This window comes from Motacilla alba, chromosome 26 (assembly GCF_015832195.1).
Source record: "Motacilla alba alba isolate MOTALB_02 chromosome 26, Motacilla_alba_V1.0_pri, whole genome shotgun sequence".
NCBI classification, from domain to species: Eukaryota; Metazoa; Chordata; class Aves; order Passeriformes; family Motacillidae; genus Motacilla; species Motacilla alba.
In genome coordinates, this window is record NC_052041.1 from 3,358,779 (window position 1) to 3,375,615 (window position 16,837).

A 16,837-nucleotide genomic window follows, 5' to 3' on the forward strand; every position below is an offset into this window, starting at 1 on the left:
CAGACGGGAAATGTGGTTGGGAAATTGGGATAAAAAGGAGGCTGCGTCCTCCAGAAATGTGAGACCCCAGGGGAATGCCCCGTGGCCTCTCCCTTGACTGGAATAAAGCAAAAGGGCTCCTCTGTCTCCTTTTTGGACATCAACCTCTGATGTCTGTGGATTCATTTTCCTAACAAGTGCATCCAAGAGGGTGGGGAAAGGAGATAAAAATTCACAGAAGGCTGGCAGAGGTGAGGGGAGAGGGGTCTGGGCTGCCCTGGGGCAGGGATGTGCCAGCCCAGCCCTCCCTGCCCTGCCCCCGGGAGATTCCCAATCCCAGAGGGCTGCAGCTGCCCCCGGGGCTTGCAGGACCCTGCTGGGAGCTCAGGGTGAGGCTGTGGGCTTGCAGGACCTTGCAGAGAGCTCAGGCTGAGGCTGTGAGCTTGCAGGACCCTGCTGGGAGCTCAGGGTAAGGCTGTGAGCTTGCAGGACCTTGCAGAGAGCTCAGGGTGAAGCTGTGAGCTTGCAGGACCCTGCTGGGAGCTCAGGGTGAGGCTGTGGGCTTGCAGGACCTTACAGGGAGCTGTGAGCTTGCAGGACTCTGCAGGGAGCTCAGGGTGAGGCTGCGAGCTTGCAGGACCTTGCAGAGAGCTCAGGGTGAGGCTGTGAGTTTGCAGGGAGCTGTGAGCTTGCAGGACCTTGCAGGACCCTGCAGGGAGCTCAGGCTGGGGCTGTGGGTGGGCAGAATCCATTCCACGTGAATTCCGGGGAGCCCTGACACGGAAAGAGCGAGGCTGCTCCATATCAAAGAGAGGGAAAGCAGACACAGGCAGCCCTTTTTATAAATATATTTCAACTCCTCCTCTGCCCAAACAAGCTTTGATCTGCCAAGGAAAGGGGCCAGGACCCTCCTGTGCCTGCCTGGCTCAGAACTTTCAGTGATTGCAGAGTGTGAGCTCTCCTCTCCAGGCTCTGTGCCATCCTGAGCTCGGGTTCTTCACCCTCCTTCCTCCCCCTCGTGAAGAACGCGGATTTTATGGTTGGCTTTTCGCAAATATTAGGGTGAATGTTGTTATGTTAGGAAGTTATGCTGTGTTAATTTGCTCGAATGCAGTTTTGGGTTATAACGTGATGTTAAAATAGGAACTGTGCCCGTGGGATGTTGCTGGAGAAAGGAGCGAGGTGCCCACAGCAGACAGCAGCCACAGGACGCCCAAACCTTTCAGAGAAAGAGGATTTATTGCTCCGTTATCAGGAGAAATTAACTCCTTCCTGCCTGCTCAGCCCTGAAGTTCAGGATTCAGAGGAGGCAGCTGACACTGCCCAGGCAGAATCCTGGGTTTGAATGGAATCGATGCATCATGCATGAGGTGTGTGAATGTGCAACAGGCTGCTGCTTTTAAGGGTTAATCCTCTGTTGATGTGGGTCCTTTTTCGGGCTCATTTTGCCCAGAAAAGGCACCCAGACTGTCCGTGACTCTTTGTTCTTCTTGTCTTGTATTGTCCTAACCCTAATTGTCCAAATTCTTATTACTCTAATTATATTGCTATTTTTATAATAATTTTTTTACTATTAAACTTCTAAAATCCTAAACCCGAGTGATTGGTGTTTTTCACGCCCTCACCATCCTTTCTCCAGGGGCTGGTGCTCCCGAGCTCAGGGCTGGCTCTGGTTTATCCCTCTCCAGCCCAGGCGCTGAATTTTGGCCGTGGGTGTTTGGGGGCTGCTGCTGGGCGCCCCCAGCTCTTACCAAAGCCCCCAAGCCCAGATCCTCTGTAAAGCCAGACTCAGGCTCCACCAAGGTGACATTGCTGGTGGCACGATGTGGCCAGGCTGGAAAGCTGTTTGATTTTCCAGCCTGGAAAAAAAAAAAAACCAAACCCCAAGCTGTTTTTCCTCCTTTTATCAGCACCTGTGGGGGCGAGGTCGTGAGAGTGGCGGGGTGGGGAGGACAGGGGATTGCTCAGCAGATGGGGCAGCTTTGTCCCCTGCTTGTCCCCTCACAGGAGGCAGAGCAGCTCTGGAGCAGCCTGGGATGGTGGAAGTGTGCTCACGGGAATGGGAGCAGCTTTGTGGCTCCTTCCAACCCGAAGCGTGCCCTGATTTTGTGATTCCTGAGGAGGCCTGGCCTCCTCCTGCTGCCCAAGGATGAGCGCTCAGAGCCACCGAGGTTTGGGATTTGCAGCTTTGGAGCGCTGGGAGCCAGGGATTTCTGAGGCTGGAGGGAAAACAAACTCCAGGCGGTTCCCTGAGGAGCCCCAGGAGGTGAGGAAAGGAGAGCTGAGGGTGATCCCTGCTGGGACCAGCTCTTGTCCCTGGAGCAGTGACCCCCTGAGCTGCCCCTGGCTGTCACCAGGGCAGGTTCTGCATCGTGGGGACACAGAGAGCCGAGGGACAGCCCTGCCAGGAAGGGGAAAGCTGCAGCAGAGCTGTTTCGTGGGGCAGAGGAGCAGCACAGGAGCTGCGGGCTCAGCTCTGCTCCCCACCGCTGCAGCAAAGTCACTTTACCCTCTGCACTTTGATTCTCCGGCTGGGAAACAGGCACCAGGAACTCGGAGGGATCCAAACTCAGCTCCAAACTGCCCACAAACCCTGTGAGAGGCTGGTGCACACCTCAGCTCATGGAGCCAGCCCTGCTCCAGGCTCACTCTTTGCCCTGCTCTCTCCTGGCTACCTCAGCATCAAGCCCAGAAGCCCAGGGGGGCCGGGCAGACGCTGCTCTGCTCGCCCTTTTTGCCACCCAAGGGCAAAGGAAGACCTTGAGATGTCTCACTGAAGCAGAGTAAGAGGGAAATCGCCTCCGGGGTGTGCAGAGGAGATAAGGAGGAGATAAGGAGCCCGGATCCCACATCCCACAGCAGGAGCAGCGCCCAGGACTTCCTCAGCCTTGCCCCATTTTATGCCCACAGCTCCTGCACGGCTAATTAAGGGCTCAGGTCTAATTACAGCCCTCCCTGAGGGCTGTGGGTGTGTTCGAGTGGGGCAGGAGCCCCGGGAGCTGCTCGGGTGTCTGCAGAGAGGAGGAAGAGCCCGGGCAGCCCCGGGAGGGAAGGCAACTCGGAACGAGCCTCCAGCACCCTCGGGCAGCTTGGCTGGCACGGGCAGCACCGGTGCCAGGCGCTGACATCAGGGCTCAGCCCCCTTCAGAGAGGGCAAACAGAGCCCAAACAGGAGCTGAGGGCACGGCTGCGGCACAGCTGGCAGGAGGCAGCGCCATGGCCGGGATTTACCCCGGCTGAGCCCGGCCCGGCTCTGCCCGGCTCCCCAAGAGCTCTGCCCGGCTCCCCAAGAGCTCTGCCCGGCTCCCCAAGCCCAGCCTGGCTCCCCAGGCTGTGCCCAGCTCCCCAGGCTCTGCCCGGCTTGCCCGAGCTCGGCTGCCCTGGCTGGGCTGCTCCCAGCGCCTGCAGCATCCCCAGCCTGCCCCAGCCTGCTCCGGGGCTGTGCTGGCACAGGGGCTGTGCCAGGTTTGGATTTAACCCCTCATCTCCCTGGCCCTGCCCCAGCCTGCTCCGGGGCTGTGCTGGCACAGGGGCTGTGCCAGGTTTGGATTTAACCCCTCATCTCCCTGGCCCTGCCCCAGCCTGCTCCGGGGCTGTGCTGGCACAGGGGCTGTGCCTGGTTTGGATTTAACCCCTCATCTCCCTGGCCCTGCCCCAGCCTGCTCCGGGGCTGTGCTGGCACAGGGGCTGTGCCTGGTTTGGATTTAACCCAGCAAAGGCTGCTCCAGCGAGCCCCGGGTGCTGCCCAGGACAGAACGGCCCCTTTGGCTTTGGGAACATCAGCCTGGAGCCCCCACAGGGGTCACCCCCTCTTTTGGGGAGGCAGGAGGAGACCCCCACACTTCCCCTCCCTCCACCATAACCACAGCTCCCCATTTTGTGCAAACTCCCTTCCCTCCCATCCGGCTGTCCTGCTGAGGGATGACTCTCTCCGCAGCTTTAATGCCGAGGTGTTTCCCACCCCCACGGGAAAGCAGCACAGAACAAGGGGCAGACACTTCCCCACCCCCGAGAGTGCCCGGGGCAGGGCTGGAGAGGCTCCCACCCGCCCCGGGTGGTGCTGAGCAGGGAGCCAGGGGCTCCTCACCTTCGTTCCTCTGGTTGTTGAGCTGGTTGAACTGCTCCGTGAACTCCGTCAGGGACTCCTCGATGGTCTCCGTGCGCGGCACCGAGAGCGAAAATCTCCTCTTGAAGTTTTTCATCTTGTTCATCTTCCCTCGTGCTGCCAGGGACGGCAGAGCCCTGCGGGGAAAGGGGCAGCAGGCTCAGAGGGGGGACAGCCCCACAGCTGCTGCTCTTTGGGGTTGGCAGCATCCTGACCTGAATTTCTACCCTACAACTGCTGCTCTTTGGGGTTGGCAGCATCCTGACACAAATTCCCACCCCACAGCTGCTGCTCTTTGGGGTTGGCAATGTCCTGACATGAATTTCCCCCACAGGTGTCCCTGGGGCCATCCCTTCTCTGGGTCACAGCAGAAGAGGAGCCACAGAAGTTGGGTTCCTCGTGGTTTTAAGAGCTGGCTCTGGTCAGGAGGTGCAGGGAGGGTGATTTTTTTGGAGCCCAGGGCAGGGCTGTGCACACTCAGTCATAGGCTGTGGCCTATGGCATCCTTAGGAACTCCAGGAATGCTTGGACAGCGGGGAAAGCAGGGTGAAAACAGAAGGAAAGCAAGAAAAAGACTAAACAGTGATGGGAAAGACTCAATCCCACGTTTCTGACTGGAAAAGGAGACTCCTCTCCCCTGGCAGCGTGGCCTCGGCTTTGCCCTCGCAAGAGAGATTTCCTGAGCCAGCAGCGAAGTGCTGAGTGGGGGCAGCACGGGCAGGGGCATCCCTCGGGTCCCAGCCCCGGGAGATGCTCCGAGCTCCCAGCTCATTCCCAGCTCGCTCCCAGCTCGCTCCCAGCTCGCTCCCAGCTCATTCCCAGCTCGCTCCCAGCTCGCTCCCAGCTCGCTCCCAGCTCGCTCCAGGCTCCCGGTGCCTCCTCCCGCTGGGCGTCAGAATCGCCTTAACCGCAGATCAGATTAAGGCAATAAAACCCTTAAAGGAAGAAAACCCTCCGGGGCAGGGGCGAGCGGGCTGAGCAGCCAGGGGAGCGCGGAGCTCGCCCCCAGCCCCAGGCCTGAGGAGGTTTGGGTCTGTCCCTCTCCTCTTCCCAACCCGGGAGTGTGGAGATGCTCCTCCTGCATCCCTCATCCTCTGGACACTCCAACCTCCCCGCCAGGGGATTTTCCATGAACAGCCCTGGACTCCAACGCTGCTCTCAGCCCCCAGCCCAGTCTGAAGAGCTCAATCATCCCTTGGTACCAAACAGGCCCAAAACTTCTCAAGGATGATTTTCCCCCACAGGGAGCGGCTTCTTCCCACACATCCCGTGTCTGGAGCAGCTCGGCCCCTTCCCCCTGCGTGTCCCATTCCTGCTCTTCCCTGGCTGTCCCCTGAGCCCCCCCAGCCCCCCAGGTTTATCAGCACCACCCTGAACTCTAACACAGCTCTTAACCCCCCAGCCCAGTCTGAAGAGCACAATCACCCCTTGCTACCAGACAGACCCCAAAACTTCTCAAGGATGATTTTCCCCCACAGGGAGCGGCTCTTTCCCACACATCCCGTGTCTGGAGCAGCTTGGCCCCTTCCCCCTGCGTGTCCCATTCCTGCTCTTCCCTGGCTGTCCCCAGAGCCCCCTCAGGTTTATCAGCACCACCCTGGACCCTAACGCTGCTCTCAGCCCCCAGCCCAGTCTGAAGAGCGCAATCACCCCTTGGTACCAGACCCCAAAACTTCCCAGGGATGTTTTTTTCCCCACAAGGAGCGACTCTTACCCATTTTGGGCCCCCGGAGCAGCTCGGCTCCTTCCCCCTGGGTGTCCCTGCTCCTGCTCTTCCCTGGCTGTCCCCTGAGCCCCCCAGGCCCCCAGGTTTATCAGCACCACCCTGGACTTAAACACAGCTCTTCACCCCCCAGCCCAGTCTGAAGAGTGCAATCACCCCTTGGTCCAAAGAGACCCCAAAACTTCCCAGTGGTGGTTTTCCCCACAGGGAGCGGCTCTTTCCTGCACATCCCATGTCTGGAGCAGCTCGGCTCCTTCCCCCTGCGTGTCCCCAGAGCCCCCCAGGTTTATCAGCATCACCCTGGACTTTAACACAGCTCTTAACCCCCCAGCCCAGTCTGAAGAGTGCAATCATCCCTTGGTACCAGACCCCAAAACTTCCCAGGGGTGATTTTCCCCACAGGGAACGGCTCTTTCTGGCCCATCCCGCACCTTCTCCCGGACCCCTGAAGCAGCTCGGCCCCTTCCTCCGGGGTGTCCCCGCTCCTGCTCTTCCCTGGCTGTCCCCAGAGCCCCCCAGCCCGCTCCCAGGTTCATCAGCACCGCCCCGGGGTGACCGCAGCGCTCCAGACCCATCACACACCGCATCCCCGTCGCCAGGACAACGGCAGCAGCCGGCCCGGCGCGCCTGCATCTGAAAGCTTTAAAGGATTATCCGTCAGCAATATAAACACTCCTCTTGGGCGCCTGCCAGGCTCTGCGGTGAGGCACGGCACCCTGCAGTGGGTGAATCCCCTGAAAATCCCGGGAATTCACCTGAATCCCGGCAGCTCCCACGCCGCCCGTTCCTGAGGCTGAAGGCTCGGCCGTGCCTGGAGTCAGGGCTGGGGGGGTTTGCGGGGGTGGGAAGCGGGGCAGCAGGGTTTGAGACACCTCCACTCCTGCTTCAGGCATTGGGATGTTTCCCCAGCGCTGCAGGAAAGTGCTGGGACACGAGGAAGAGGCGGCACCGGGGATGCTCTGGGTTCCAAAGGAGATTTAGGAGATCCAGAAGTGAATCCAGCTCCTGGTCCTGCACTGGGGACGAAGTCCCAGCCTGGCAGGAACTGGAATGGGACAATCGGGACATCAAGCGGGATTTTGGGATCTTGGAAAGGTGCTCGGCTGAGCAATTCCTGCTTTGACCATCGCCCACCGAGCCGATCCACAACCTCCTTAGATCCTTTGATCGGGATCAAATCTGGGCCAGGAAAGATGCAGGGAACAGGAAAAACACTCGGGTGAATGAGGAAAACGATGAGGAGTGGTGTCTCCATCTCCCGTCCCCTCTCCAAAAAGCTGTGGATGGTTTACAGGGAATCAGCTTCTCAGTGCCACAAAACTGCTCCACAAATCCAAATCCTTCCCCCCTTGGCTTCCTGCGGGAATGCCAGCAGCTCCAGGCTGCTAAATATAAACTGGGAGAGGAGAGGAACTGAGAGAGGGGTAAAAATAGCCCCGGGCTCGCTGCAGCCGCTCCTGCCACGCCCGAGCTGCTGCCTGCCCCTGGAGCTGCTCCCTGCCCCTGGAGCTGCTCCCTGCTCCCGGAGCTGTTCCCTACTCCTGGAGCTGCTCCCTGCCCCTGGAGCTGCTCCCTACTCCTGGAGCTGCTCCCTGCTCCTGGAGCTGCTCCCTGTCCCTGGAGCTGCTCCCTGCCCCTGGAGCTGCTCCCTACTCCCGGAGCTGCTCCCTGCTCCCAGAGCTGCTCCCTGCCCCTGGAGCTGCTCCCTACTCCCGGAGCTGCTGCCTGCTCCCGGAGCTGCTGCCTGCTCCCGGAGCTGTTCCCTACTCCTGGAGCTGCTCCCTGCCCCTGGAGCTGCTCCCTGCCCCTGGAGCTGCTCCCTGCTCCCGGAGCTGTTCCCTACTCCTGGAGCTGCTCCCTGCCCCTGGAGCTGCTCCCTGCTCCCGCAGCTGCTCCCTGCCCCTGGAGCTGCTCCCTGCCCCTGGAGCTGCTCCCTGCTCCCGCAGCTGCTCCCTGCCCCTGGAGCTGCTCCCTACTCCTGGAGCCCCTGGAGCTGCTCCCTGCTCCTGGTCTCACCTCCCCAGGCTCATTTTCCCAGCTACACCTGGACCTGCTCGGAGTTGACATTAAAGCTGGAATTTACGGGATTGTGAGCTGGGATTTATGGGTTTGTTCTTGTCCTCAGCCTTCATCTCCTTCCCTGACAGGAATTTACCCTGTCTCATATGGATACAGGATCCCAAAGCTGGGATTTATGGGACTGTGAGCTGGGATTCATGGGATTGTGCTCGTCCTCAGCCCTTGGCTCCTTCCCTGACAGGAATTCACCCTGTCCCATATGGATACAGGATCCCAAAGCTGGGATTTATGGGATTGTGAGCTGGGATTCATGGGATTGTGCTTGTCCTCAGCCCTTGGCTCCTTCCCTGACAGGAATTTGCCCTGTCCCATACAGATACAGGATCCCAAAGCTGGGATTTATGGGATTATGAGCTGGGATTTATGGGATTGTGAGCTGGGATTCATGGGATTTATGGGATTGTCCTTGTCCTCAGCCCATGGCTCCTTCCCCAACAGGAATTCTCCTTCCCCCACAGGAATTTGCCCTGTTCCGTATGGGACCCGTAGAGGATCCCAAAGATGGGATTTGCTGCAAGCAAAGCACCCACAGCTTTGGTGCCAGGGGGGATTTAGGGTCAGGCTGGGGCAGGCAATGTGGGGTTCCAGGGGGGATTTAGGGTCAGGCTGGGGCAGGCAATGTGGGGTTCCAGGGGGGATTTAGGGTCAGGCTGGGGCAGGGAATGTGGGGTTCCAGGGGGGATTTAGGGCCGGGCCAGGCAATGTGGGGTGCCCCTCAGCCCCCCGGGGTTCCAGGAGCTTCACCCACCCTCCAGCCACATTCCTTGTGGGAGAAAGAAATCCCTTTTTACAGCTGCTCTCCCCGACTCGGGTTCCAAAGGAAGAACTCCTAGCGACCGCCTCTTGTTTCGTTTAATTTTGTTTAATTAATTTCGTTTAATTTTGTTGAGGTTTCTTCCCCCCTCAGTGTGCTAAAGGAAGCGGTGGCATTCATTGACTTTCCGAGGGAAAGCGACACTCGTTAAGCGGAGCCGTGACATCCCTTTTGGTTTTACAGCCCGACAGGAATGGCAGCGAGCCCTGGATGCTGCCGGGGATGGAGAGCGAGCTGGATAACTCACAGCAGGCAGGAACATGACGCTGCACGGCGGGACACGAAGGGAAGGAGCAGTTTCGCACGGCAATGAGGAATCCAGGCATCGACGGGCAAAAAAAATGAAATCAGCCGGCTTGGAACGCGGCCAGAAGCCAGGATTAGAGCCAGCAGGGCGAGCGAGCTGCATTTACGGGAACTGAGGTGGAGAGTAAACACCCGGCTGGAACACTTCAAAGAGCCCCAAAGCTGGGTCCCAGCAGGAAAGCTCCTCCCGGGAGCCTGAGAAGGAGTTAAAGATCCTTCAACCGCTCCCCTCAAGGCTCTGTCCGGAAATCACCTTTACGGTTCCTTGGTGAGGAATTGTTCCACCTGGGAATGGATCTTGCCTGGGAATGGATCTCTCCTGCGTCTCTACATCTTTCCCTGCTCTGGAATTCCTCAGCCAGGTATTTTAGGCATCACCAGAGTATGGAGCTGTCCCCGCCCTCCTCCAGCAGGGTTTGGAAGCAAAGCTTTCCAGCACTAAGCGTTGCCTCTGAAAAATGGTCAATTCTCTGCATTTTTCCTTGCCGTTTTACCAGATTCCTGCCCCCATTTCCCAGCCAAAGAGAGGAAGGCTTGGAGGGAAAGGTTTGCTTGTTTTAAACCGGTTTTTGTTTCGTTATTTATTTATTTTTTAATCCCCGGAGAGATTACCAGTTGTGTTTACAAGGCAAACTGAAAAGCCCTATTCAGCACTTGGTGCTCCTGGCTATGAGGTGGCATCGATTCACTCCCGCAAGGCCCGGAGAAATGGGGAATTCTGCTCCTCTGGAGCTTTTATTTGCTCAGCAAACACGGCAACCCTGCCACGCTGTGTGTGGCTGCAGGGCCCAACCGACCCCGCCGGAATTCACAGAATCCCAGAATCACCAGGCTGGGAGAGACCTTCAGGATCAGCGAGTCCAGCCCAGCCCCAACACCTCAACTCAGCCCTGGCACCCAGAGCCACATCCAGGCTTTGCTAAACACCCCCAGGGATGGTGACTGCACCACCTCCCCAGGCAGAACATTCCAGAACTTTATCACCTTTCTGTAAAATCTTTTTCCTGATATCCAACCTGTGGCATTCACATTCCCTGGAAAATCCCTTTGCCCAGGACTTTTCTCCTGGGAAGATGAGAAGCCTCAGAGGAAAAGGAAAACAATTCTCATCCATTTGCTTCTCCTGTGTGGTGCTCACGTGTGGAATGTGTTTGGGGATTGTTCACCCACAGGTGATTGTGTCATTGGGTTCATGTGAGTTGTTTTCACTCTTTGGCCAGTCAGGGCCAAGCTGTGTCAGACTCTGGACAGAGTCACGAGTTTCATTATTATCTTTTAGCCCTCTGTCTGTATCCTTTCTGTGTTCTTTAGCACAGTTTAGTGTGGCATTCTTTAATATAATACAGATCATAAAATAATAAATCAGCCTTCTGAGAACACGGAGTCAGGTCCATCACTCCTGCCTGCCCCGGGGGTCCCTGCAAATACAATACCAACCTAAATTTCCCTTGGTGCAGCTTCAGACTATGTCCTCTGGTTCTGTCAGTCCGTGCTCTCCTCACATGGCCTGGACACAGAGCCAGGGCCAGCAGAGGCTCCCCGGGGCCAGGCAGGTCCCTCTGAGCTTCCCCCGAGCTCCAGCAGGGAGGAGGAGCAGGGAAAAGCTGCCTGAGATGGCAGAGATTCCGTCCTCTCTGTGCTGCGCGTTCCTGGGCAGACAGGAGCTCAGCACCCCCCAGATTCCTCCCCCACTCCGGATTTCCTCTGCAGGACTGCACTGAGGTCCTCAGAAATGTGGGAAAGGGGATGGGAGTGATTCCAGGCTGCTCTGGGGACTCAAAGATCTGCAGCCCTTCTGGAGAGAAGATCAAAAGCCCGAGGGGATGGAACTATTAACTCATTAAGCAAAAATGTATTCATTTAATCAAGTATCATAGTTTCTGTAACTTTATCCTTTGTGATTAAGTCTCGAATGCTTTTCTATTCCTCGTTAATTTAGCTTAATAATATTCATTTTGGTTTTGTAAACTGTTAAGTCATATTCCCGAGAATCCCCTTGTTGAGTTATTCAGCATGCACGGATCAGTTCACAAACGGGGAAGTTGTGGAGTGCTCCTGTTCCTAAGAGGCAGTAATTTGATTTTACCCTTCTTATGTTGCTAATAATTCCTCCTTTGACCCAAATCCTAACTCCACCCTGGGATACCCTATAAAAACCCCACAGCCCTGCCTTTGCCTGGTCTTTCCTCTTCGTCCTGCCCCTCCTCCCCGGGGGTAATTAATGGATTCTGGAGCATTCCAAACCAGGACCCCTCTCGTTTGTCCCATGCACCGGCAGCTGCTCTCTCCCTGGATGCGATGAGCTCTGCCACACAACAAATGGTGGCTTTTGAGGGAAATTGGTCAAATCACAGCGGGGGCGAGGCTGAATTTTCTGTGGCAGCTGGGAATTCCCCCAGGGACCAACCCTGAGCACCACACGAACATCTCCCTGCCGGGATAAATCCTCCCTGGGGTAACAAACTCGCTCCCCAGGAGGATGCAGCACAGCCCCCGTGGGTCAATCCTGCAGAGAGGACCTGCAGAGGCTCCTCAGGAGGAATTCCTGGAGCAGGAATTACCCTCCCCAAAAGCTGAGTGACGAGGGGACACAGCCAGGGGCACTTCACATTCACCTCCTGCCCTCGGAGCTGCCATTGAGGGTCTGACATTCCCCCTTCCCTGCCAGGATCCTGCAGGGAAGGGAGAGCCATCAACCCCCATTCATCTCCAGCAGGCCTGGAACGTTCCCATCATCCTGGGAATGATTGGGAAGGGAGAGACATCAACCCCTGCTCATCTCCAGCAGCCCTGGAGGTTCCCATCATCCTGGGAATGATTGAGAAGGGAGAGCCATCAACCCCTGCTCATCTCCAGCAGCCCTGGAGTGTTCCCATCACCCTGGGAACATTGGGAAGGGAGAGCCATCAATCCCTGCTCATCTCCAGCAGCCCTGGAGTGTTCCCATTATCCTGGGAACATTGGGAAGGGAGAGCCATCAACCCCCGCTCATCTCCAGCAGCCCTGGAGTGTTCCCATCATCCTGGGAACATTGGGAAGGGAGAGCCATCAACCCCTGCTCATCTCCAGCAGCCCTGGAGGTTCCCATCATCCTGGGAATGATTGGGAAGGGAGAGCCATCAACCACTGCTCATCTCCAGGAGCCCAGGAGTGTTCCCATCATCCTGGGAACATTGGGAAGGGAGAGCCATCAACCCCTGCTCATCTCCAGCAGCCCTGGAACGTTCCCATCATCCTGGGAATGATTGGGAAGGGAGAGAGAGCCATCAACCCCTGCTCATCTCCAGGAGCCCAGGAGTGTTCCCATCATCCTGGGAATGATTGGGAAGGGGTGCCCGGGGAGCCAATCCATCCTCAGGTTGGAATTCCTTGCCCTCCTGTGCTGCTGCCTCCCACGATCACAGAAACGTGAATCTGGCAGCCAGGACACCTCCGTGTGTTGGGAGGATTTGGGAGAGGATTTCATCTTGATCCCAAGTTCTGGAGTTGGGAGGGGGCTCGGGAGGACAAATGGTCTCCCAGGAAATGCCTGAGGCTGGCTCCCACTTGGCTTGGGCTCTCTTGGGATGCCACAGGGATAAATCAGGAATGATGGCATCCTGCCCCCTCCCTCCCTGTCAGCTGGTTTGAATTCCCTGGGGAGGTGAGACCCTGGGCTCACAGCGTTCCCATCCCCACCCGGCAGAATTCCAGTCGGGAATTTGTTGTTAAGAGACAACGCCGAAGGCAAAGCCACGTTCTGAGGGTCAGGAGAACACGGGGACAGCCTGGGAAAGGTGGATCCATGGAAAACTTCCTGCCAGGTCATTATAGACGCATGGAAGCACAGAATGGATTGGGCTGGGAGAGACCTTAGAGCCCATCCCATTCCCATGAGGAGGGATCTTAGAGCCCATCCCATTCCCATGAGGAGGGATCTTAGAGCCCATCCCATTCCCATGAGGAGAGATCTTAGAGCTCATCCCATTCCCATGAGGAGGGATCTTAGAGCCCATCCCATTCCCATGAGGAGGGATCTTAGAGCCCATCCCATTCCCATGAGGAGAGATCTTAGAGCTCATCCCATTCCCATGAGCAGGGATTTTAGAGCCCATCCCATCTCCACGAGCAGGGATCTTAGAGCCCATCCCATCCTCATCAGCAGGGACATCTTCCACCACCCCAGGTTGCTCCGAGCTGCCCTTGGCCACTCCCAGGGGTGGGATTCCATCCCGTGCTGGCTGCAGGGATGGGAGGGAAGGGAAGCCCTTTGCTGGATGCACGTTCCCACTCTGGTTTGGCGCTGACAAGGAGCCCAGTAATGAGCACACAAAGGATCTTTGTTCTGCCCCGGGATATTTTGCCTTTCTCTGTGCCCTCAGCTCTCCCGTGGCTCCTGGTGAGCTCAGGGCAGCTCTGAGCGAGGCATCCCAATGCCAGCCATTATTCCCGCAGCTCAGAACACTGGGCACTTATTCCCTAACCTGGGAGAAGTGGCCAGTGCTCAGCTGCAATGACAATGGGGCCACTGCTGGCCAGTTTGGCCACCCCAGCGCAGGGGGAGCTCAGGGCTCGCATTGTCCCCACCCTGCCGGGGTCGTGTCAGCGCTTCCCTGGTACATGCAGCATCCCCAGGGTGGGAGCAGCCCGGATTCTGAGGATCTGAGGATCCCTGCCCTCAGGGACTCACAGCCCCTGGATCAGCAGGTGCCCTGCACTGCTGAATCACTCCAAAAAGGCTGCCAGGGAGAAATGTCTGCAAAACTCTGAGCAGGAATTTCTTCCTCAGCCTCAATCTGAGGATTCTGAGGATTCTGAGGATCCCTGCCCTCGGGGACTTACAGCCTCTGGATCAGCAGGTGCCCTGCACTGCTGGTTCACTCCAGAAGGGCTGGAAGTGGGAAATGTCAGCAAAACTCTGAGCAGGAATTTCCCCCTCAGACACAGAGCGCCCTTCCCGACCCTCTGAGTTATTGGGACTGAGTTTGAACCCTGGGGGTGCAGGGTGCTGTGACAGCAGCACTGCCTGGCTCCCACGGGGCTGTGACAGCTCCCAGGGCGCCTGGGCTGGGACCTGACTGTGGGAGAGGTTTTATCGTTGAATATTGTTCATTTTTTGTGCTGGTGAAAGCTTTGCCTGTTAAATAAACAGTATTTTACCACTTCTCCCCAGGGAAGTCTTGTCCTGAACCAGCTGGCTGCTTGAGTCTGCTTTCTAGAGGAGCCCTTTTGGAGGTTTCCTCCCAAATTTGCCCTAAACCAAGACAGGGAGCAAAGAGCCGTGCTGGGATTGCAGCTCCCAGCTCAGCAATGCTCCTGGAAGTGTCCAATATTCAGCTTTTCCCTCCCTTTTTCCATGACTTTCCCCCTCCACCCTTTCATGGCACTCCCTGAATGCCCCAAAGCCCTGAGGAGCCGCTGGAATATCAACAAAATTCCTGAGGAGGAACAGCAGAAACCAGCCTGGTCCCTGCTTTTGTGACACTCAGCTGATTATTGGGTGACAATTAACATCCGAAATCCAAGGAAATTCGGCTGCAGCCTTCCTGCTCCTCGCCAGCCCCTGGAGAGCTGATGTCCCGTGCTGCCCTCCCTGCCAGTCAGCCACAGAGGGCCTGGAGCATCAAACACATCCAAGTGTTAAAAACAGCTCAGAAACTGCTGGAAAATAGTTGGTAAATGTTAAGCGTGTGCTGTTAGATCGGTTATTATATTGTAAAAGGAGTTAAAAGGGTAGTTAGAAGAAATTTCACCTCAGCAAAGTGCAGCACCCCCAGCGAAACAGCCAGCCTGGCCTGAACTGAAATGGGCCAACCGAGCGCCTTAAACCTTCATGCAAATGAAGGATCCCGACAGAAACCAACCCAGAGGGACAAAACACGGGACAAAAAGGGGCTCCTGAGCCGGGGGAGCTGTGCCGTTCCCCTGGAGCATCGGGGCAGCGCTGCTGGAGCAGCCCCAGCGCCGGCGCTGCAGCATCCTCGGCGGGAGCGCTGCTGCTCGGCCCGGGCCCCTGCTTTGGGCCTTGCTTTTATTGGAATTAATGCTGAAACCACCATTGTACCCCTGGCTTTGGGCCTTGCTTTTATTAGAATTAATGCTGAAATCACCATTGTACCCCTGGCTTTGGGCCTTCCTTTTTGTTATAACAAATGCTGAAATCACTTTTAGTACCCCTGTTTTTGGGCCTTCCTTTTTGTTATAATAAATGCTGAAATCACTTTAGCACCGGGAGTGCTGTCCCGTTTTTACACAAGGAGTTGCTCCTGGGTGCTGCTGGATAAAGCCACTCCTAGGGGACAAACCCAGCCCTGTCACGCCGCAGTGGCAGCCAGCATCCCCAGGGGGATGGAGAGCCAGGGAGGAAGGTGCCAAGCTTCCAGAGGCATTCCCAGCAGCACCAAGCCTCCTCGTTTATCTCTGATTTTATCTCCTCTCTATTCTGTCTCTCAGTTTAACCTGGGGCTGAGGCTGTCAGCACCAGCCCTTTCTTTCTGCCTGGATGGGGAGGAGAATCCACATTTCAGGAGAAGATTCCTGGGAATAAGAGCCCAAATCCCACTGAGCCTCCCGCAGGGATATTCCCAGTGGATGAGCCTGAGCAAGGCTGTCACCCACACCTCGCACTCGGGCTGTGTTGGGTCTGCTGCCTCATTAAAGTTGTTTTCTTTCATATTTTTCCTTTTTCTTTTTTCTTTTTTTTTCCTTTTTTAAATTAGACTTTCCTTCCTTCTCCAGCCCACACAGAGCTCCCAGAGCTGCAGGCTCGTCTGCAAGATAAGAATTCATGGAAAACCAGAATTCACTTCCCCTGCAGTGGTCAGGAGAGGTTTTCCACCCTCTATTGAACAGGAATTTTCCTCTTGTGACCCAAAGCCTCTTCCTGGTACAGGAGAACGAGGCTGAAAGGAAGTTTGGGTGCAAAATGAGGATATTTGGGAAAGGAATCCCTTGAGCTGCAGGGCGGGAGCGGCCCCAGGAGCTGGGTTTGACCCGGGGGGTGACACAGCTGGCAGGGACAGCTGAACACAGAGATCCCAGCCCGGCTCCCCTTTCCTAAAAGATCTTTAAATCACCAGGAATGACATCCTGGACACTCGATAGCCCCGTGGAATTCGAGAAATGCAGCCACCTCTGGCACACGGGAAAGGAGGGGGACAAAGAGCGGCACAGAAACGGTGCAGAGAAGAAGGGGAAGCCAGTTCCTTGGGAAAAGCCTTTCCAGAGGGATCCTGGCCTCAAAGGCTCTGGACAGGATTAAATTTCCCAGAAAAAAAAAACTCCACAAAACAGTTGGAATCTAAACGAAACCCCAGGTTTCTGTGGAGGAGCAGCAGCACCACGAGCACTCGGAGCAATTAAGAGCTTGGCTCTTTGCCACGGGTTTTCGAGGAGACTGGAAATGTTTTGTCTTGACAAAAGGACTTGGAAAAAACCCTGAAATCTCTGCCTGTTTTGCTCCACAGCCTGGAGACACCTGGATTTCCACATCCTGGAGGACGAGCTGGAGAGCCTTGACGTGGGATTAATGCTGCATCCTCTGCCAGCAGCATCCCGGCTCTCTCCTCAGAGCTGCCACTGCTCCTGAACCCGCCCCAAACCACCCTGGGACAGATCTTCCTGCAGAGCAGGGATGGAATGAGGGGGGAAGGTGCTGCTGACCTCCTGCCCCCACTCCCATCACTCCCAGTCCCAGCCACGGCCTGGGCTTCCCCCAGGACAAAGCTCTGGAGCAGCAGTGCCACAGTTTGGCACTACAGGCACAAAACCCCCTGGGCTGAAGGGCTGGAAATCTGATTTATTTAAAGCCCTGCGAGGGTCACGTGGTTGGGGGCGAGGGAGTAAACCCTGC

General features: G+C 56.7%; 1 protein-coding gene across 1 annotated transcript in view; it reads right to left on the reverse strand.

Moving 5' to 3' along the window:
- Window positions 1-16,837, reverse strand: part of CDK18 (cyclin dependent kinase 18) — a 38,510-nt gene that overhangs the window by 10,778 nt on the left and 10,895 nt on the right. Inside the window, exon 2 of the mRNA XM_038162271.1 lies at window positions 4,067-4,221. Coding sequence (XP_038018199.1) covers window positions 4,067-4,190 — 124 coding nt within the window. The 5' untranslated portion in view covers window positions 4,191-4,221. The remainder of the gene's footprint in view (window positions 1-4,066; window positions 4,222-16,837) is intronic.